We start from the raw sequence: 22,991 nt of genomic DNA on the forward strand, positions 1-22,991 counted from the left end.
AAAATCAGGTCCTTAAGCTTTGTTATTGCTTTTCAGAATTGTTTTGGCTATTCTGTTTCCTTTGCAGAAAGGTATAAAATTTTGAATCAGCTTGTCAGTATCTATTAAGGAACCTGCTGAGATTTTGATTGGGATTGCATTGAATCTGTAGATCCATTTGGGGAGAACTGACAGCTTTACAATATTGAGTCTTTTGACCCATGAGTATGGCATATCTCTTCATTTATTTAGGGAATAAATTTAGTTCTTATAAAATTTGTCTTTAATTCCTCTCAATTTGGCGTTGGGTATCAGCTGCCTTCTCTCATTCTTGATTTTGGTAATTTGTGCCTTCTCTTTTTTGTTTCCTAGACTGTCTAGCCAGAGATTTATCAATTTATTGTTTCTTCAAAGGACCAGCTTTTGGTTTCATTGATTTTTCTTTGTATTTCTCTGTTTTCTGTTTCATTGACTTCTACCTTTATCATTATTAATTTCCTTATTTCTTCTTGCTTTTTATTTAATTTACTCTTTTCTTTTTCTGATTCCTTAAGGTAGAAGTCTAAATTACTGATTTGAGAACTTTCTTCTTTGCTAATGGTGGTATGTTAATGCTATGAATTTCCCTCTAGGTATGGTTTTAGCTGCATCCATAATTTTTGATATGTTGTATTATCATTTTCATTCATCAGAATATTTTCTACTTTATCTTGTGATTTCTTCTTTGCTCTGTGGATTCTTAAAAGTTTGGTCTTCTTTTTTAAAGATTTATTTTTTTCCTTTTTCTCCCCAAAGCTCCCCAGTACATAGTTGTATATTCTTCGTTGTGGGTCCTTCTAGTTGTGGCATGTGGGACGCTCCCTCAGCGTGGCTTGATGAGCAGTGCCATGTCCGCGCCCAGGATTCAAACCAACGAAGCACTGGGCCGCCTGCAGCAGAGCATGTGAACTTAACCACTCGGCCACGGGGCCAGCCCCAAAAGTTTGTTTTTTAGTAGCCAAATATTTGGAGGATATTCCAGATATCTTTCTGTTATTGATTTCATGTTTAATTTTCTTGTGGTCAGAGAACATACTTTGAATTATTTCAATCATATTAAGGTTATTGAGACTTATTTTTATGATCCAAATGTGGTCTGTTTTGATGAAGGTTCTGTGTGTGCTTGAAGAGAATGCATATACTATGTTGTTTAGTGGAGTTTCCTATAGATGTCGTTTAGGTCAAGTCAGTTGATAATGTTGTTCAAGTCTTCTGTGCTCTTACTGATTTTCTCTCTACTTCTAACAATTACTGAGAGAGGAGTATTGAGGTCTCCAACTGTAACTGTGCGTGTGTTTATTTCTCATTTCATTATGAAATGTCCTATTTTATCCATGATAATGTTCCTTGTTCTGAAATCTACTTTAATATTTATGTATTCTCTCTAGCTTTTTTTTTATTACTAACATTTGCATCATACATCTTTTTCCGTCCTTTTCACTTTAACCTGCCTGTGCCTTTACATTTAAAGTGGATTTCTTGTAGGTAACACATAGTGGAGTCTTCTTTTTCAATCCAGTCTGAAAATCCCTGTCTTTTCATTGAGTTGTTTAAACCATTTACATTTAATGCACTTAGCAAGATGGTTGAATTTAAATCTACTATCTTCTTGCTTGTTTCCTGTTTGTCTCATCTATTGTTTGTTCCTTTTTCCCTCTTCTCCTGCCTTCTTTTGGATTGAGTTTTTATTTTTATTTTTTTTAATGATTCTATTTTAACTCCACTATTGGCTTTTTAACTGTATCTATTTTTTTAGTGGTTGCTCTATGGTTTACAGTAGTCTACTTTCAAATAATTTCTTATGGGTTGCTTTATGGTTTATAATATACACCTTTACTCATCATAGTTTGTCTTCAAATAATACTATACTACTTCACATATAGGGACGAAACATTATAGATTTTCTATTTCTATCCCTGATCCTTTGTGCTGTTGTCACACGTTTTACTTTTACATCATATAAACCTCACAGTATAGGAAACTATTTTATATTTACCATTTCTGGTGCTCTTCATTCCTTGTGCAGGTTCAGATTTCCATCTGGTATCATTTTTATTTGACCTGAAAAAAACTTCACTTAACATTTCTTGTAGTGTAGTTCTGCTGCTACAAAATCTTTGTTTTGGCTTGTCCTATCACACTGAAGAAATATTTATTTTTATTTCATTTTTTGAGAGATAATTTTGCTGGGTAGAAAAATTCTAGGCTGAGGAGTTTTTCTTTGAATACTTTAAAGATATTGATTCATTTTCTTCTGGCTTGCATAGTTTCTGCCATAAACTCTACTGTCATTCTTTGTTACTCTTCATAATGTGTCTTTTTTTTCTGGCTGCTTTTAAGATTTTTCTCTTAATCACTGGTTTTTAGCATTTTGATTATGATGTGCCTTGGCATAGTTTTCTTTATGTTCCTTCCGCGTGGAGGTTTATTGAGTTCCTTGTATATGTGGATTTATAGTTTTCATCAAATTTGGTAAAATTTCAACTGTTACATCTTCAAATAGTCATTTTGCCCCCCACCAGACACTTCTACTCTCACTGGTTGGAAGACAAAATAGTTCCAGCTCTGTGTGAGCTCCAAGAACTGTTCTGTCCCCTGCTTTTTGGTATTTATTTCCTAGAACTAGATAGTTTAATGTCTAGATAGTTTCCTTTCATATTTGTGCAGATCAGTACTCAGCCAAAGACTCATGAGGAACCCTCTGTGACTATCTAGAGAGGTCTCCCATACCCTCTCTCTCTTTGTGCATCTCCCTTGTATGTGATAGTCTGCCCCATAAACTCTAGCTGCCTTTGCTTCCCTTGAACTCTGAGCTCTCTCTCCTCAATTCATCGAGACTGCTGGACTCTGCTTGGATTTCCAGTCCCTGCTCTGCAGCCTGGAAATTATCTCCAGATAGCCAAGGCTATTGGAGGGCTCACCTGGTTTACGTCCTTTCTCTCAGGAATCTTAGTCCTGTTCTACCTATTGCCCAATGCCTCCAAATCATGGTTTCATGTATTTTTTTGGTGTTGTGGTTGTTTATGGTAGGAGAGTAAAGCCAATCCCTCTTACTCAGTGTTGTTTGGAAGTGGAAGTCTCTTGTGCACTGTATCTAAGAACTTCCTTTAACACCTTTAGAGACAGCCTGCTTGTGCACATTAGTAGGAATGGGAATTGCCTCCCTCAGTTGCTTGGTAGATAGGTGGCCCAGTATCATTTTTGTGCTCACAGAGAAACTGGCCTTACATCTAATGGCTAAGATTGAAGCCAGGGAGATTTGTCTTTTGGCGTCTGCAGTTCTTGCTTCAGTAAGGCACATTTCTGGGGAAGAAACTTAGCTGCAAGAAGCATTAACTATACTTTTTGTGCCTTTCTCTTCCTGCCTGACATCACCCTTCAGTGAAGGACTACCAACTGGTCCAGAAAGGAGGAGGACAGGAATGTGGCAGCTCTCAGACCCAGCTGAGCCAATACTCACAGCACTTTGCCTTTATCGCCAGTCACCTTCTGCAAACCAGCATGGACAGCCATTGTTCCGAGGCAGTGGAAGCAACTTGGGTGCTGTCCCTGGCCCTCAAAGGGTTATATAAAACACTAAAGGTAATGGTGACCTTCTTCCATTTGCTAATGAATCTGGCTGTGTTTTAACATCTGCAGAGAATTAACTTGGAGGAAATGCCATCTGAGTTCGATGGATGGTTGACCATGGGATCTTGATTATTTTTAGAAATGGTTGGGGCGTTGCCAAGGATAACTTTAAGGAAGAAACATTGAATTTTCCCAATAGTTGGTACTCTGTATTTTATCAGTACTGCTTCCTGGAACCAGGTACTACTATCTAATGGGCTCGTAACCTTGGAAGATGAGAAGAAAAATGGACTGAATGGTTTCTCGCTTCCCTCTGAACCACAGCTCCTTCTGCTTCTTCATAGGATAAGATGAAGAGAACAATAAAGGGGGCTAGCATCCCATGGGATATGTGAGCAATAGGTTTGGCAGTTGAGGTGGGAGGAGGCAGACGAGTTAAAGAGCTGAGTGATTGTTGGTGTGGAGGTGAGAAGCCTTAACTTGTGAGGAACATGATTCTTCTGCTACCTGAGGAGCATTGATGGGGAGGAACGGATCACTTTTAGGATGATCTTCCCAACAGAACTAGCCATGAAAGAAGGATTAATTTGAAAAGTTTGCGGGGCCGGCTCCGTGGCCGAGTGGTTAAGTTTGCGTGCTCTGCTGCGGTGGCCCAGGGTTCGGATCCTGGGTGCGAACATGGCACCGCTCGTCAGGCCACGTTGAGGTGGCATCCCACATCCCACAACTAGAAGGACCTGCAACTAAGATATACAACTGTGTACAGTGGGGGTTTGGGGAGATAAAGCAGGAAAAAAAAAAAAAAGATTGGCATCAGTTGTTAGCCCAGCTGCCAATCCTTAAAAAAAAAAAAGAAGAAGATTGGCAACAGTTGTTAGCCCAGGTGCCAATCTTTAAAAAAAAAAAAGAAGAAGAAAGAAAAGAAAAGTTTGCTTGTTCCTTGACTTTGGCAACACTGGCAAGGAGACCATGGAGGGACTTAAGCACCACAGGGAGACTGGACTAGATGGCATTTCAGTTCTGCCTGCCCTGAGAGTTTGTAGCTTTAGAATTGAGACCATACATGTGCTGTTTCTTGATTTCATGGCATGTATCACAATCTGCTTTTGTTTTAGTTGTTTGCATTACAGTGAGAAAGAGAAAATAAATTCTCTGAGGGCAGAGGCCATTTCTGTCTTTGAATCTTTCGTTTGGTACATATCTGTTGAGCACCAGGTGCCACATGGAACTGAGTAGGTAGTATTGAACTAAAAAGAAGGTCCCTGTTCTCATAGAGCTTACAGTCTAAATTACAAGAGAGACAACAGAGAGCCTGCAAGGAAAACCACCCTGAGTCAGAAAAAGCCTTTCTGAGAAGGTCGGATTTGAGGTGGTAGATGAGGAGTCTGGGTAGAGCGTTGCATGCGGGGAGAGTAGCCAGCTCCAGAGCGAGGAGCAGGCATGGTTGTCCGGGAGCAGAAGGAGACCTCCAGGGCTTCAGGATAGCGTGGAAGAGGGAGATGAGAAGCAGGCCGGGAGCCTGCAGGACCTTGTCAGCTGTGATGGGGCACTTGGATTTTAGTCTGAAGAGCAGTGGGAAGCTTTTGAAAGGTAAAGAGCAGGAGAGGGACGTAAAACCTTTATTCTTAGCGTGGGACTTAGCAGATAGAATATGCTAGGCTTTGGAAATATTTGTTGAGTGAATGAATTAGAGAGTGAATGAACAGACTTGGATTATGGCGAAAGTTCAGAGTTTTATCCTTCCTGCTGACTCTGGAATTTTCACCAGAAGGTGCACTTGAGCCACCAGCTGAGACTGGGCTCTGAGAGAGGCTTGCTTCTCCCTGAGTGACCCTTCTTCCCGCTAAGGCAGTTGCATTCTTTTTCTGTTTGGCAGGCTCACAGTTTTGAAGAGACCCATGCTACCTTCCTTCAGACTGATTTGTTGAAGCTTCTGGTGAAAAAGTGCAGCAAAGGGACTGGCTTCAGTAAAACGTGGCTGCTCCGGGACCTGGAAGTAAGGGATGAGGGTGGTTCCTGCTACTGCTTCCGGTGCAGATTTACTGGCCTGGGAGTTAGACTCCTCAGTTAGTAAGATACAACTCGTTCTGCCCTGCACACTCCCGTGTGTGCAGTTTTCAGATCTGTGTCTTATACCTGTCTTCTCATTTGGAAATAGGGATTATGACACCTGTCCTCTGCCAGGGAAAATGAATTTGATGTTTGTTTACAGAACATTAGAAGAGAAGTATTTTGTGGATCACATGTTTTATCATTATATCATGGTAATAAAGTGTGCCCCTGAATTATTATTTCCCTTTAAAGTTCCTGTGAGCTAAAATCAGTTTCTAAATTTGTCCTCACTTACGTTTATTTTATGTGGGATTTTACTCGATCATTTTCAGTTTATTGCTATTCCCCATAGGCCTTGGGTTTTTCTTAGTGGAAGTACTGTGGTTCCCTGTGGAGCTTCTGTGCCAAGCGCCAGATTCAGGTCCAGGAAAGGCTGCTCTGTGGGAGTTGGGGGTGAGTCGACTGTTCTCAGTCACGCAGGCTGAGCTCAGAGAAGTAGCTCTTAGTTGCCCCAAGAGGATTTGGTTAGGTTTAAGGAAAATATACTGAAACATATTAATGGATAACCTGGAGAGCATTGAGCTCTTAGGAAATATTTTAAATTAAAATTTTTTTATTATTTAAATAATAGAACCACATTGCAAAGAATTTGATAAGTAGAAAAGAAAGAAAAACTCCAAATTTCACCCCCTATGCATGACTACTACCATCAGCATTTTATGTATTTCCTTACTCTAATTTTTTCCTCTGTATCTGTATTACATATATAGATTTAGATTTATCACAGTAAGCATGGTTGAATCAAATAAACTGAGATCATGTGGTGACCATTTTTGTTGCCATGTAGTTTTCACAATCACCATTTTTAATGGCTGTGTATGATACATGAAGGTGATCTTCAGTTTTTTGCCATTATTATTGCTTCACTGACCATATCATGATACAACTTTTTATGTATTTTACATTACTCCTGAAAGATGAGTTACTGGGTCAAAGAGTATGAACATTTTTATAGCTTTTGCATTTCACCAAAATGCATTCTAAAAGGATAATATCAATTTCTACTATCATTGGCAAAGTTAATAAACACTAAGGTCCCTCATAGTTTTAGTGCATTTCCATGATTACAAATACAATTGAACATGTTTTCCTGTTTCTTTTCTAATTTTACGTTCTTTTTGTGAATTCTGATGTCTTTTGAAAAATTCGGTCAATATTTTCTGTACTTTGAGGGGTAAAGATCTGTGTCGTCTTCTCACCCACTAACCACTCACAGTCCTGCCCGGCCTGATTTTCTTTCTGTATAGATTTTGTCCATCATGCTGTACTCCTCAAAAAAGGAGATCAGCACTTTGGCCGAGCACGGAGACCTGGAGCTGGATGAGCGAGGGGACCAAGAAGAGGAGGTGGAACAGTCAGTCAGCAGCCCCAGTGAACCAGAGCAGAAAAAGCTAGACCCTCTCGAAAGCCTGGATGAGCCCACCAGAATATGTTTCTTGGTACGTTCTTGGATCATGGTGTGGATTGAGAAAGGGACTCTAAGGAATGGCTTAGACCATGTGTGAGCCTCCATGTGAAAATGCTTCAGTCTGATGTCCTGAAAATTCAGTTCCTGAAGGCTCAGTCTGTATTGTGCAGAATTGATCCAGAAGGATGGAAAAGCCCTTTTAGCAGCAGTTCTCAACATTTAGGGGTCATGGACCCAAAAGCTTCAGATCGTTTCTCCCATAAAATGCACATTCAGGTATGCGTGTAAAAGTTGGCATGTAATTTCCAGGCCCGTCAATAAACCCCAAGTGTTAGGCCCTCCACACAGTTTCTCAGACATGCTCTCTGACTTTCCCTGAATAATCCACTCTTCCTCAGAATGATATGAAAATGGGCAAAGGCTTGGACTTCAAAGGGCCTAACCATATGAAGAGTAAACAGAGATTATGGGGTGGATGTCGGGAAAGCCAGTACAGTTTTTAAAAAGTCAAAAGAAATTACAATACTTACATTTATGTCCAGTTGTCAAACTTGAGTGCAAGGCAGCCGCAGAGAAGCTAGCAGTGAATACAATGTGGGGGACAATTATTGACTGTTAGCATTGCATTTTGTTGGCATAATATTTCTTCTGGTGTTTCTGTGTTGTATATTTTCCTTTGAATTTATAACAGTAATGCAGATTTTACAATCCATGTTTTAGGGCTTATAATTTTATGTGCTTAAAATTTTTAAGTACCCATATGATGTTCTTAAATTATAACCTGTGGTAACTTTAGAAAAAATCGTTTTATCGCTTTTGAGTTCAAATTGTCAATAATGTGTTGAAACACTTTAAATTGTCCCTCTTTTGCTTCTTCCCTGTGACCTTCAGATGGCCCACGATGCCCTCAATGCCCCTCTGCACATTCTCCGGGCCATATACGAACTGCAGATGAAAAGGACCGATTCCTTCTTCCTGGAGGTTCAGAAGAGGTAAGGGGCAGTTAGATGTGGCTCAAGTGTGGTGAGTGACAGGACAAGTGAAGGCAGGCCAGTATTTGCCTCCTGCCAATGAGATCTGGATAAAAACTCCTGAAAAACCAGGAAGCAGACGTGGAACTGGTTGTTCTTCATGAAGTGATCGGGAGGCTGACAGTGCAACACCACGTGGATCGTCTTTGAGTCGGGTTGTGTGTTCCTTTTGGAAACTTCACATTTGCAGTCTGCCTCTTAGAGTCCACTCCTTGTGGCTGCAGAAAGTGAGGCAGACACCAAGGGAGCACACAGTGCAGAGCACGACTTTCTGGTCAAAAGCGTTGGTTTTTTTGTTTTTTTCACCACTGTACATTATTTTCATGTTTTTTCCTCAAGGATTATTATAAAATTAACAGTCTTCCCTTTCTCGTGGCCAGGAAGTTTGAGCTAGTTCTTGAGCCACATTAAATTTACCTATCTTCAACTAATCTCCTCGTCTGTCCCCCATATCCTAGTTTTGACTTCCTATTCCAATTTATATCCAATTCCACCTTAATTTTTCTTTATTTTTTTACTCCGTATTTCTGTTTTCCCATATGTATTCCTTATATATTGACTTAAATCCTTTGTGAGATGAAGCAGGGTTGCATCAGTTAGGGGACAGTCTAAGCTGTTGTAACTAAGAAATTTAGAAATATCATGAGTCGAGGCAGATGGAATTTTTTTTCTCTCATGGAACAGTGCAGAGCTAGGCAGCCATGCAGGGTAAGAGGGCAGCTCTCCTCTACAAAGTGACCCCGCAGCCCCAAGAGTCTTGTTCTCATCTGTGGAGTCAAAGCTGGCTCACCCACCTCACCTCTCTGTTCCAGCCTAGAGGAAAGGAGGAAGGAGCATATCCTTAAGCCAGTCATTTGAGGGTAGGCTCTGGAAGTGGCACACATTACCTCACCCAATTCTCCTCGGCGGGAGCCTTGTTGCATCACTACATCTAGCTGCAAGGAGAGCTGGGAACCGTGTCTCTAGCTGAGTGATTGTGTCTCTTGTTAAAACTTCATGGAACTTCTAAAAGATAGAAAGGGAGGCCAGCTCTGTGTCCTAGTGGATAAGTTTGGCACATTTTACTTCGGCGGCCCAGGTTCAGTTCTTGGGTGTGGACTTACATCACTTGTCGGCCATGCTGTGGTAGTGACCCACGTACAAAATAGAGGAAGATTGGCACGGATATTAGCTCAGGGCAAATCTTGCTCAGTAAGAATAAATAAAATAAAAATAAGTAAATAAAAATAAAAGATAGAAAGGGAGAATGGTCCTGAGGGACAACTTGCATTCTCTGCCACAAGGGCATATGTGTACAACTGCATGCATGAATAAATGAACACCTTCTAGTTTGCAAAATATGGGAAGTAATAATGTAATTGCAAAGTGCAGGAAAATAACTCTGATTAATGTTTCCGACAAGTTTCATTGCAGGTTAAACTCTTGCATGTGTACCCAACTTTGTGCTCCTCTTCAGGTTTGATGGAGATGAGCTCACCACGGATGAAAGGATACGGACCCTGGCTCAGAGGTGGCAGCCCAGCAGGAGTCTGAGAATGGATGAGCAGAGCGCCAAAGCTGTGGATACAGACATGATTATCTTACCATGCCTGGTATGTTGCCTCCACCTTGGAAACAAAATGTCTGCCCCCTCCACCCCATTGTGAGAAAGCCAGGCCTCTGTAATGGTGGTCTTTGGGTTTGCAGTCCCGGCCCACACGCTGTGACCAGGCCACTACTGAATCAAACCCTGTTACCCAGAAGCTCATCTCCAGCACTGAGAGTGAACTGCAGCAGAGCTATGCCAAGCAGCGGCGTAGCAAGAGCGCCGCCCTCCTGCACAAGGAGCTGAACTGCAAGAGCAAGAGGGCTGTCCGAGACTACCTCTTCCGCGTGAATGAGGCCACAGCTGTCCTGTATGCCCGCCACGTGCTCGCATCCTTGCTTGCTGAGTGGCCTGGGCATGTGCCAGTGAGCGAGGATATCCTGGAGCTAAGTGGCCCTGCCCATATGACCTACATTTTGGATATGTTCATGCAGCTGGAAGAAAAGCACCAGTGGGAGAAGGTAATTAAGCAGGCCAAGCTGGGCACTCACTGTTCTCCTCTGTCCCTTCCCCCTGCTCCGGGATTGGAACAGGCTTCCTCTAGTGAGCGCCTTCCTGGAGTGAGCTTACCTCTGTGACAGATGTGGATGCAACAAAGGCTGAGTAGGATCATGTTGAACTCTAGGACCCTCCTGGAGCCAAACTTATGGCCTAGGACACACTTGGTACTTAGAGTGTTTGAAATAATGATCCAGTGAAACCTGCCTCTGTAAAGATTTTCCTTTTGGTTTCGCACGTATAAGTTAACTCTCCTGGCTAGCCTGTCCCTTCTCATGTCCCCTACGGTCTCACATAATGTAAAATCCAGGGGACGGGGTTAATTACAACTCTGTTCTCGTAATATAGGAGGCCTTCCAGGAAGGTGTATCTTCTGTTTTAAGTCAGTGTTTCTAGAATGTCTACCCCAGGTCAGACACTCTGCCAGCATTTACACTTGTGATGCGTTGTGACCCTGGGAGAGTTTTATTGGTGAAGAAATCGAGCCTGGGAGGCTTGTCTAAGGCTCCTAGCTTCTGGGTGGCTAACTTGGGGTCTCACCAGTGTCTGTGCATTCTCTTAAGTCCAATTCTCAAATTTTAAGTTTCAGTTTGATAGTTGGAGGCTATTTTGTGTTGTGTTTTCAAATCAAATCTTCAACTTGGTCTTTTAAAGCAGTGCTGGTTAGCAAACCTTCCATCTCTTCCATTTCCTGCTGCGTAGGACTGGAGATCCCACGTGGCAGAAAATGTCCTGGTCTAGAACTCAAGCCCTGGGCACTCTCTCCATCCGAACCAGAAAGTTTTGTCACCATCTTCCCAGTTTCCAAGTGCAGAAATCTTAAGGACATTTGCTGTCTTCTTTTTCATCCCTCTCAACCTTATCACCCCACACACCATCTAACCCTCACCCACTTAATACAACATGCAGCACCTGAGGGTTCGTTAGGAAGTGAATTTGTCCTCTAATACTTAATTTTCCCGTCTAAGAACACCACCAGTTTCTAAGTACCCTAGGTCATTTCCCAGCCCTCGCAGGCTTGGAGATGCTGTAGCCTTATTTCTACGCATTTGCCAGAGCTATATTTCTCATTTGAAGGTGGCAGAAGGGAGCATTTTTGCCCCTGCTGGTCCCTCTCTTGAATATGTCCTTCCTCCCTTCTTGCCCCATGGAGCTCCTAATTCTGCACTCACTCTGGGCGTTTATCCCATTGTGCTGTAATTGTTGATCTGCACTTCTACCCCCCTGCTCGGCTCAGAACTCTCCAGGGGCCATGACCGTCTCTGATTGGTTCTCTTGGTCTTTCAGACCTCCTCGAAGTGGTATTCTTCTGAAAGGACTGTGGTTTACAGCAAGGGCCCCTTCCAGGGAGAGGTGGCTGGTAGGGTTGGCTTTAGGGGATGGGGTCAGTGTCCAGGATGATGCCAGCTCCTTTGGGTGGGTCTTGGGTTGAAATAGACCCTCCCTTCTTCCTGATGGATCAGCTCCATGGCCCTGCCACTGGCAGCCCCTGACGTTCCCTGCCTTGTGTCCCACCAGATCCTGCAGAAAGTGCTCCAAGGCTGCCGAGAGAACATGCTGGGGACCATGGCCCTGGCTGCCTGCCAGTTCATGGAGGAGCCAGGAATGGAGGTGCAAGTGAGGGAGTCGAAACACCCATATAATAACAACACCAACTTTGAGGTAAGACCAGCGTCAGCCGGACTTGCCCAGCCTCAGGGTCTATGGCTGGCAGAACCCTCAGGGGTTACTGAGTAGCAAGAAGTTCAGCAGCTCCTTCAGCAGCTCTTCCCCTCTGGACAGCCCTGGTCAAGAACGTGCTTCCGGTCAGCCTCCCTGAGCCAGGGATTCTGTATCACCACGTCTTCTCTTCTCCTGACCTGGTTTTCATAGAAAACAGTGGGCCGCTTGGCCCTGGAGGAGAGTGTACTTTTCCTTCAGCAGGCTCCTTGGAGTGAATCCTTGGCATCCTCCAGCAGTGAGTCTGAGTGTGGGTCTGGGTTCAACCCTCACTCTATCTCCTAATGACCTGGCCACACCTTGGAGATGCCAGCCCCTTTGTTTAATTACCCAGAACTGAAAAGCCTCATCTTTTCCCTCCTTAACTTTGTACCTGGACAGAGAGAGGTAGGAGTTTGGATGAGGCAGGAGTGCAGTGACCTCAGTTATTCTCACTGACTTAATGCCACCTGCATGTCTTTAGCCCTTTTCAAAATGTTGGAGCTGGCAAGGCATAAGCTTATGAGTGGACAGCACCCTACAGCAACAGTGGTGGACGGCAGAGAAACTAATCTAGAACTTGGTTGTTGCTCAGCTGCGATTTTGTTGTGAAGCGTCTTGTCTCATGTTCCTGGGCTCTGTCGCCACTCCCCTGTCCCCACATAGACACATCTAGTGAGCTTCCAGTTCTACCTCAAAGGAGGTCACCTCGTCTTCTCTACCACCGCCAGACTCTCCTGTCTTTCTCTGGGTTCCTCTAGCTGCTCCTTTCTAGTCCCCACTGCTGGCCTTGCCCCAGCCCTGGCCTCCTGCCGCCAGCTGTCCGAGCGATCCTTGCACAGCACAAACTGAACCAAGGCTTTCTCCTGCTTACAGCTTTTCCAGGGCTCCCCCTGCTGTCCAAAGTCTAAACACCTCATTTTAGCACATGAGGCATTCACTATCTGTCCCTGACAGCCTCTCCAGGGTCACATATCACCCCTGTCCCCACCTCCCTAGCATATGTGCACACCTTTACCACAGACACATCAAGCTCCTTACCATTCCCTGAGCGTGGCAGACTTTCCACTACTGTTCCCTTTACCTGAAACGCACCCTGCATGACTCCCATGCCCCTCTCACCTTGCCTCTGACCGTTCCTTCCTCCCTGACAGGCTGCTCCGTCCTTGTCTTTCTTCACAATGACCTGAGCATCCCTTTACTGGGAATCTCCCGCCCTCCCCTCCTGCTCAAGTGAAGCCTGCCCCGCTGTGCCCGTCTGCAGTGTCTTTCCTACCGTGTTTGCAGCCTGTCTGCGTGCTCCCCGTCCCTGCTGGAGGGGGAGATCCTGGGGGTCAGGGCCGTCACTTACTCGTTCTCACATCCCCAGTCTCAACTGCAGGACTAGGCGTGAGGCAAGCCCTCAGCCACTACCCGGTGAACAGTAACGAGAGAAGTGTCCTCTGCTTCCCTCCCTAGGATAAAGTTCACATTCCGGGTGCAATCTACCTCTCAATCAAATTCGATTCGCAGTGCAATACAGAGGAAGGCTGTGACGAATTAGCCATGTCCAGCAGCAGCGACTTCCAGCAGGATCGGCACAATTTCAGTGGGTCTCAGCAGAAATGGAAAGATTTTGAGCTTCCAGGTAGCAAATAAGTACTTGGTTATGTAGACTCTAATACTGAGAAGGGACATTGTTGGAGGATTTAAAACCGGGTTTAATGTATTTCATCAGAAGCACCTCAACTTGCCATTCCCTCTCGCTGCAATGTCCTGACCTGTTTCTGATTCTTGTGTGACCCAGGAGACACTCTGTATTACCGATTCACCTCCGACATGAGCAACACCGAGTGGGGCTACAGATTCACTGTGACGGCCGGACACCTGGGGCGCTTCCAGACAGGTGCGCGCCCTGGTCTTGCCGTTCGCATGACCTCCCTGCCAGGGGTACTCTGTGGGTGGAGGTGCCATTACATCACTGACCTTTGTTAAAATCAAAGCTGATACTTTCTTTAAGACTTCCACAAATTTGTCTCACAAACCCCACACATGTCACTCTTAAATATGCTGTCGTTGGCTAGTTGTAAACTTGAACAGCCAGATAGAAAAGCCATCTGTCAGGATCCAAAAAAGATGCTGTCTCTTAGAATTTGCTGGGGCATTTTGCAGAAAGGAGGAACTGAAAATGTTCATATGTTGCTTTTACAAAAGGCATAATTTCAGGCAAAATGTAAATGATCACAGGTGTTTCATCCTATTTATTAAAACTTGAGCAGATTATATTTTTAAGATATCTGTGTTTTGTGGGGATTGGCCAGGATTCGAGATTTTGAAGCAGATGCTGTCAGAAGAAAGAGTTGTGCCACACCTCCCGTTGGCCAAAATTTGGGAATGGCTGGTAGGTGTAGCCTGTCGCCAGACTGGTCATCAGCGGTTAAAAGCCATCCACCTGCTTCTGCGGATGGTGCGGTGCTGCACCCACAGGTAAGCTGCCTTCTGGACGCGAGTCTTTTGCTGGGTATTTGTATCGCGAATGTCTTCCCCAACTCTGTGGCTTGCCTTTTCACTCTCTTAGTGGTGTCTTTGATGAAAAGAAGTTTCTAATTTTGGTGTCTGCCAGGTCATCGGTCATTTCCTTTGTGGTAGTGCTTTTCTTGTCCTGTTTAGGAAGTTTTTGCCTTACTTGCCTTTGAGGTCATGAGGATATTTCCTCTGTTATCTGCTAGAAGCTTAATTGTTTTTTCTTTCACATTTACGTCTACAGTCCACATGGGACGAATTTTAGTGCATGATAGGAAGTGTAGGGGTTAAGATTAGTTTCTTGCCACACGAGTCTCCACTTGACTCTAAAGGCCCCTTTTTCGTTGTCCAGTGCTGTCTTTGTCACAAAGAAGGTGTCCGTGTATATAAGCGTGGATCTCTTTCTGGTCTCTTTTGTCCTATTGATCTTTTTGGTTATTCTTGTACTAGTACCACACTGTCTTAAATATTGTAGCTTTATATATCTACTAGTACCAATCCTTCAGCTTAATTCTTTATCTTCAAGGTTATCTTGGCTATTTTTGACTTTGCTTGTCCATATAAATTTTAGAATTGATTTGTTTATTTTTTTCCAGCTTTATTGAGATATGATTGACAAATAAAATTGTAACATAAAGTGTAGAATGTGATGATTTGATAAATGTATACATTGTGAAGATTCCCACAATCTAGTTAATTAACACGTCCATTACCTCACATACTTTTTATGCATGTATGACAACACTTAAGTTCTACTCTCGAAGCAAATTTCAATTATACAATGAAGTATTATCAGCTGTAGTCGCCATGTTCTATATTAGATCCTCAGACCTTATTCATCTTATAAATGAAAGTTTGTACCCTTTACCAACCTCTCCCCATTTCCCCTATCCCCGGCCCCTGGCAACCACCATTCAACTCTCTATTTCTATGAGTTTGACTCTTTTTTTAGATTCCACATATAAGTGATACCGTGCTGTATTTGTCTTTCTCTGCCTAGCATATTTCACTTGGCATAATGCCCTCCAGGTTCATCCACGTTGTCAGAAATGGCAAGATTTCCTTCTTTCTCGTGACTGAATAATATTCCATTGTATATGACTGACACTTAGGTTGTTTCCGTTTCTTGCCTGCAATGAACATGGGAATGCAGATATCTCTTTGAGATAGTGATTTAGTTTCCTTTTGGACATAGACCCAGAAGTGAGATAGCTGGGTCATATGGTAGTTCTATTTTTAATTTCTTGAGGAACTTCCATACTGTTTTCCATAGTGGCTGCACCAGTTTACATTCCCACCAGTAGTGCACAAGGTTCTCTCCTTTCTCCACATCCTTGCCAGCATTTGTTATCTCTTGTCTTTTTTTTATCTTCAAGCTTTTTTTTAGTTGAGTTCATAATAGTTTACATCATTGTGAAGTTTCAGTTGTACATTATTTCTTGTCTGTACCCATATAAGTGCTCCCCTTCACCCCCTGTGCCCACCCCCCACCCCCCTTTCCCCTGGTAACCACTGAGCTGTTCTCTTTGTCCATGTGTTTATCTTCCACATATGAGTGAAGTCATATGGTGTTTGTCTTTCTCAGTCTGGCTTACTTCGCTTAACATAATACCCCCAGGTCCATCTATATTTGGTGTCTCTCATTTTTTTGATAATAGCCATCCTAACAGATGTGAGGTGATATCTCATTGTGGTTTTGATTTGCAGTTCCCTGATGATTAGCGATGTTGACCACCTTTTCATATACCTGTTGGCCATTTGTATGTCTTCTTTGGAAAAATATCTGTTCATTTTATTTTATTTTATTTTATTGAGCCCTAATAGTTTATAACATCGTGGAATTTCAGCTGTAGGTTATTATTTGTCAGCCACCACATAAATGTGCACCTTCACCCCTTATGCCCACCCCCCAACCTCCTTCTCCTCCGGTAACCATTAATCTATTCTCTTTGTCCATGTAATAGTTTACCTCCCACATACGAGTGAAATCATACGGTGTTTGTCTTTCTCTGTCTGGCTTATTTCACTTAACATAATACCCTCAAGGTCCATCCATGTTGTGAATAGGATGATTTTGTCTTTTTTTATGCTTGCCTATTTTTTAATTGGCTTATTTTTTTGCTATTGAGTTGTATGAGTTTCTTGTATGTTTTGGATATTAACTCTTATCAGATATATGGTTGCAAATATTTTCTGCCATTCCACAGGTTGCCCTTTCATTTTGTTGATGATTTCCTTTGCTGTGCAGAAGCTTTTTGGTTTGTCATCCCACTTGTTTATTTTTGCTTTTGGTGTCAAATCCAAAGAATCCTTACCAAGACCAGTGTCAAGGAACTTACCCTCTGTGTTTTCTTCTAGGAGTTTGACAGTTCCAGGTCTTATATTTAAGTCTTTCATCCGTTTTGAGGTGGTTTTTTGTGAGTGCTGTAAGTTAGGGTTTCAGTTTCATTCTTTTGCATGTGGATATCCAGTTTTCCCAGCACCATTTATTAAAGAGACTATCCTTTTCTCATTGCACATTCTTAGAGACTTTGTGGAAAATTAATTGGCTGTATATGTGTGGGTTTATTTCTGGGCTCTCTTTTCTGTTCCATTGATCTACATGTCCGTTTTTATGCCACTGCCGTACTGTTTGATTACTGCAGCTTTGTAATGTAATTTAAAATCAGGAAGTGTGTTGCCTTCAGCTTTGTTCTTCTTTCTCTAGATTGCTTTGGCTATTCAGGGTCTTTTGTAGTTCCATATGAATTTTAGGATTGTCTTTTCCATTTCTGTGGAGAATGCCATTGGAATTTTGATAGGGATGACGTTGAATCTGTAGATCACTGTGGATAGTATGAACATTTTGACAATATTAATTCTTCCAATCTATGAACATGGAATATCATTCCATTTATTTGTGTCTTCTTCAATTTCTTTTTCAGTGTTTTATAGTTTTCAATGTACAGATCTTTCACCTCCTTTGCTAAAGCTATTCCTATTTTATTCTTTTTGATCCTATCATACATGGAATTGTTTTCTTAATTTCTCTTTTCAGTAGTGAATTATTAGTGTATAGAAATGCAACTGATTTTTCTGTATTGATTTTGTATCCTGTCCCTTTGCTGAATTCTATTCTAACAGTTTTTGGTGGAGTCTTTAGAGTTTCTATGTATAATATCATGTCATCTGCAAACAGAGACAGATTTACTTCTTCCTTTCCAGTTTAGCTGCCTTTTATTTCTTTTTCTTGCCTGATTGCTCTGGCTAGGACTTCCAGTACTGTGTTAAATAGAAGTGGCAAGAGTGGACATCCTTATCTTGTGTCTGGTTAGTTTGTTTATTTCTATACACACGTGCACACACACCCCTCTCACCTGATGAGATTTTTAGTGACTCTTTAGATCAATTTGAGAAGAATCATGGTCCTTTGAACATTGAATCCTCTAATCCACAACTGTTATATATTGACTCCTCTCATCCATAATCCCCCATTATTTAGATCTTAGTAATGTTTTATAGTTTTCTACGTGGAGGACTTACACAACATTTTGTTAGATTTATTCCTAGGCATTTAATGTTTTGATGCTACTGTAATTGGTATTTTAAAACTTTTATTTTTAATTGTTTTTGCTGATATATAATTAGCTTTTGTATATTATGCTTATATCCAGTGACCTTGCTAAATTTGTTAGTTCTAAAATTATATTTGTAGATTATTCAGCACACAGTCACGTCATCTACAAATAATCTTTCATTTCTTCCTCTCAATCCTTAGAAACTGTTAGTGCCTTTTTGCACTAGCCAGGACCTCCAATAGAGTGTTGAATAGATGTGGGGATTGCAAACATAATTGTCTTATTCCCATCTCAGAAGGAAATGGTTGGTGATTGTGCCACACTAACCATCCATACGCTCATCCCACCTTCCTTGCTTGGACCCCCCCCCACCTGTTAGGAGGTCATTGCCCTTCTTTTTGGCATTTTTAAGGCACACTGACACACAGAATGCTCATCAGAGTGGAGTGATGATATTCAAAGTACAGTAACAGGTTGTCTTCCCATATAATATGGAGCGGTTATTTAAAAAATAAAGGACTTTCCAAGTCAGGGAAAAGAAATGATGGTTTGTGTAGTCAGTCCATGGGCTGGCAGAAGGGAGAGAGAGAGGGAAAGGTGGGTGTGATTGCTCTTACTACCCTCTCCTCATACACAAACATCAGGGATCACTTAGCCCACGGGGCTTAGCTCTGTTCTTGTGAGAGTGGCCTCCAGGGAGCACTTTCTGGTTGAGTGATGTGTATGAAACATGTCACATCTCTGCTGTCTTCAGGCTGGAATGCCCTTCCTGGCTGCAAAGTGAATGCGCTCCTGCCATTTGCTGGCCATCTCTAGCCTTCCTTCCAGTGGGGACACTCCTGCACCCCTTTGGTCCCCGAGCCTGGAAGAAGCTCCCAGCATTCCTTGCCCCTGGCTGTTCCACACTTCCTTACCGTGGAGAGCCTGGAGAGTGCCGAGTTGGTGGACTTCACCCAGAGGCCAGACTGGAGGGAGCAGAGGGGAAAAGCAAGCCCAGGGGAAGGGTGGCAGGTGGGAGAACTGCCACAGGCACCAGCCATGCAGGTGCATTTTACTCCACACTCTTAAGTGCTTTCCTGAAACTCAGCTGTGAAGCTGCCTCTAAATCAAACCAAATTTTCCCACTGGTTTACTTCATGAAGACTTAGTCCTCTGGGAGAAAGTGAGTAGCTCCAAGATTTAAGGTCATATTAAAGAGAAAAAACAAAATTTAAGTTTATAAATATATAAAAACCATGTATTTATCCCAGAATATTATTTATTTCATAATTTTTCTCTGAAGGATGTTGAACTGGAATTAAAACACAACCTCCCTCTAAGTAAAAAAACATCAGTATTGGGGCCAGCCTCATGGCATAGTAGTCAAGTTTGGCACACGCCACTTCAGTGGCCAGGGCTTGCGAGTTCAGATTCTGGGCTCGGACCTGCACCACTCATCAGCCATACGGTAGTGGTGACCCACATATAAAGTGGAGGAAGATTGGCACAGGTGTTAGCTCAGGGCTAATCTTCCTCAACAAAAAAAAGAAAAGAAAAGAAAAACTCAGTGCAATCAACAGGGGTCTGTTTAATTGGAAAGGATTCTGCTTTACTTAGAAAGATTTCTGGCCTAAGCAACCATAAAAGCATATTTCTTGTGTTTTATGAGTGTAAGATCATAATAATGGTTGTCATCATTGTCTGCTAAATCTTTTTTTTTCCTGATTATTAAAGCAATGAACATTGTAGAAAATCTAGAAAACTGACAGGGATAACTACTGATAAACATTTTTTGATATGTTTGTTTACTGTTGTTTTTTTTTTTTTCCTTTTTCTCCCCAAAGCCCCCCGGTACATAGTTGTATATTCTTAGTTGTGGGTCCTTCTAGTTGTGGCATGTGGGATGCTGCCTCAGCATGGCTTGATGAGTGGTGCCATGTCCGCGCCCAGGATTCGAACTGAGGAAACACTGAGCTGCCTGCAGCAGAGCGCGCGGACTTAACCACATGGCCACGGGGCCAGCCCCTGTTTACTGTTGTTTTTAATATGGTTACACAATACTGCATATGCAGGTTTTTTTAACGTTTAAATTTTATTTTGTATATGCAGTTTGATATCTTGCTTTTTTCCACTTAACATTTATCTTGAGATTTTTCCGCTGTCATCGGAAGTTCTTCATAACAACCATCTTTAAAGATGCACAGTTGATTTATGTGGATATGCTTCGGGATCTCCTGTTTCCTCAGAGTCCTGTGGTGAAGTTTAGGTTCTGCCCCTTTCCTTATTTTCGGTTGGTGAATATTTGGGCTGCTTTGGGGGCGGGTGAGTGGGATATCTTGTAATGACTTTACTAGGTATAGTGGAGGGAGAGTCAGAGTGGCAGGTCCCATCAGCCGGCTTCTCACAATCTGTAAATGACCCCTGCCCCTCCTCCGCAGCGACCTCTGTGACCTTGCGCTGTTGAAGCCCCTGTGGCAGCTCTTCACCCACATGGAGTACAGCCTCTCCGAGGACGTGACGCAGCCTGTCATCCTGCTCCCCTTGCACCGTGCCCTCACCGAGCTCTTCTTCGTCACCGAGAACCGAGCCCAGGTGAGGGCCCTGCCTGCCTCGCCCCGGGGTTGCGGGCAGGAGGCACAGACCAAAGGTCAGGGTTGGACCACAGCCCAGCCTGAGCGCTGGAGTGTCGTTGGGTCTCAGCAGACCTGCACAGCGAGGCAGGTGCGGCCTCAGGTCTGAGGTCCTCAGTCCCCCAGCCCCGGGAAGCCCTCGGGTCAGCACTGGGATAGCTAATTTAGGCCTAAAGCTAAAGGGGGAAAAACACTGCCTTGGGTCAGTCCTTGACCACAGTGAGTTTTGGAAAATGAAACAGGTAGGTTTCTTTCTTCTTCCTCCTCTTTTTTCCCTCCCCTCAGCACAATAGACTCATTGAGTGGGAGAGATGAAAGGGCCTTTCAGAGTTCTTTAGTTTATCTCCCTTATTTGGTTCGTGAGGAAACTGACTCAAGGAGGGGGTCCCCTGCCTGCTGACGTGGTGGGTAAGTCGGGGCAGAGCCCCCCTGGAGCTCCTTTCATGGCTCTCGGGTGAGGTGGTGCTGTGAGGTGCTCCGGGGAGCGAGCACCAACTGCCCCTGGAGGCTTCTGTGGCTGCGGGTGACTGTCCTCGGGCTGGTGGTCTGTTAAAGCATGCCCCTACTCTCCCCACAGGAGCTCGGCCTGCTGCAGGACTACCTGCTGGCCCTGACCACCGACGACCACCTTCTCCGCTGCACAGCACAGGTACTCTCTCCCCCAAGGAGCTGGCCGCTGCGGCTGCCCCCCGCCGGCTGGCTGTCCCCATCACTGTGGCCAGGACAAAGAGCCTCTGTATAGAATCCACCCGGGGTTTACACAGAGCTCTGTTCCAATTCAGCCACTTCCTTCTGGTGTCTGAGAGCCATCAAGCCCCATTTGTCAGTGTCATTCATATTAAACTGTGGGGTCAGAAGACACTAGCAAGAATTTGTGTGTTTTAAACCAAAACAACCAATGCCTTAAATTTACAGTTTGGCTGATCCCTGAAGTTTCCACAGAGTTAGGTTTCAGATATTTTTGGATGTAACTTGCTTCCCTGGTAGGAGAACTCATCTTATGACAGCTGTTTGGTCTCAGGACCTGTCTTTATACTTTTAAATTACTGAGGATCCCAAAAAGCTTTTGTTTATGTGCCTTATATAGAGTGATATGTACCATTAGAAATTAGATGTCAAATTTAGAAATTAAAACAAAAATTTTAAACATTTACTTTTCAATTCATTTTAAAAAATAAACCCATTCTGTGTTAACATCAATAACATGTTTTGTGACAAACAACTGTATTTTTCAAAATGAAATAATTATTGAGAAGGGTGGCGTTGTGTTCTGTTTGTGCAGATCTCTTTACTGTCTGCCTTAATGGAAGACAGCTGGATTCGCATGTCTGCTTCTGCATTCCGTTGTTATATTATCATACATTAGCCTCTGGAAAACTCCACTGTGCACTCGAGAGAGGATGAAAGTGAAAAGGGCAAAAGAATGTCTTAGTATCATTGTGAAAGTAGTTGTTATCTTGCAGAGTCCCTGAAAGGGTCTCGGGAGCCCCCAGGCCCCAGACTACATTGTGAGAACCTCAGACTCACAGGCTCCTTGGATATCACAGAGCATGTGGTCCAACCCCACAGTGGACAGATGGGGACCCTGAGGCTCAGAGAAGGGAGAGGTTTGCCCAGGGTCACAGTCGAGTGGGCATCGAGCTGGGACCCCCAGCCAGAGCCTCGCACTCTGTTCCTGGCAAGTTTTCTCAGTGAACATACAGCCCCCCTGCGAGAAAAGGTCGGAGTGCCTGCTTAGAGGCGGGAGTCCCCCCTTCAGCTGCCGCAGATTTGTGTGAATTCTCCCAAGACCTGGAGGCCGAGTAAAAACTCCTCCCCTCCTAACAGATAGCTACCAGCACTGCAGTCCACCACCCCTGGTTTCATGACAACAATAGAATTTTGAGATTTGACCATTTTGGCACCAAAAGCTCAACGGTACATATTCCTGTGGGCTCCTCCCTCTTGCCCGTCCCCGTGTCCAGTCTCCTCACCCTCATTCTGAGCCTCCCCACAGCCCATCCAGTTTGTTGGACCTGGGCTCTGCCTCTTCTCCCTGCCTACCACTTCCCCAGCCGCCCTCCATTCCTCCTGCCCTTAGCTTAAAGGCCAGCCTCAGCCCACTTTCAGGCCCTCCGCCTTCCCAGCACCTCCCCAGCATTGCTCCCTGGCTCCCCAGCACTGCTGGTTTTTTCCTTCTGCACCTTTGTGCTGTTCCCTTTCCTTGAAGAGCTCTCCCAGACCCCTGGCAGTGGTGTCCTGCGTCCACAGAGCCCCCCAGCATTGCACCCGCCCCTCTCTCAGGGTGGTGATGATTTCTCCCTTCCGTTTGGAGTTTTCCTGTGGTCTCCAGCTTTTGTCTCTCGCTCTAGACTGTGGTGCTCCAGGTGAGGGGAACCACATCTGGCTCATGTCTGCCTCCCG

General features: G+C 43.7%; 1 protein-coding gene across 2 annotated transcripts in view; it reads left to right on the plus strand.

Annotated features, from left to right (window-relative positions):
• The window catches only part of ZZEF1 (zinc finger ZZ-type and EF-hand domain containing 1), a 112,766-nt gene that overhangs the window by 87,117 nt on the left and 2,658 nt on the right, over positions 1–22,991 (plus strand). For both annotated transcript variants that reach the window (XM_014832622.3, XM_014832623.3), the window contains exons 43-54: positions 3,401–3,600; positions 5,465–5,584; positions 6,948–7,139; positions 8,000–8,100; positions 9,596–9,731; positions 9,826–10,185; positions 11,741–11,884; positions 13,379–13,547; positions 13,707–13,805; positions 14,221–14,386; positions 20,397–20,550; positions 21,166–21,237. In XM_014832622.3, the coding sequence (XP_014688108.2) occupies positions 3,401–3,600; positions 5,465–5,584; positions 6,948–7,139; positions 8,000–8,100; positions 9,596–9,731; positions 9,826–10,185; positions 11,741–11,884; positions 13,379–13,547; positions 13,707–13,805; positions 14,221–14,386; positions 20,397–20,550; positions 21,166–21,237 (1,913 nt within the window). The remainder of the gene's footprint in view (positions 1–3,400; positions 3,601–5,464; positions 5,585–6,947; positions 7,140–7,999; positions 8,101–9,595; positions 9,732–9,825; positions 10,186–11,740; positions 11,885–13,378; positions 13,548–13,706; positions 13,806–14,220; positions 14,387–20,396; positions 20,551–21,165; positions 21,238–22,991) is intronic.

The sequence above is a fragment of the Equus asinus genome, chromosome 13 (genome assembly GCF_041296235.1).
Source record: "Equus asinus isolate D_3611 breed Donkey chromosome 13, EquAss-T2T_v2, whole genome shotgun sequence".
NCBI lineage: Eukaryota > Metazoa > Chordata > Mammalia > Perissodactyla > Equidae > Equus > Equus asinus.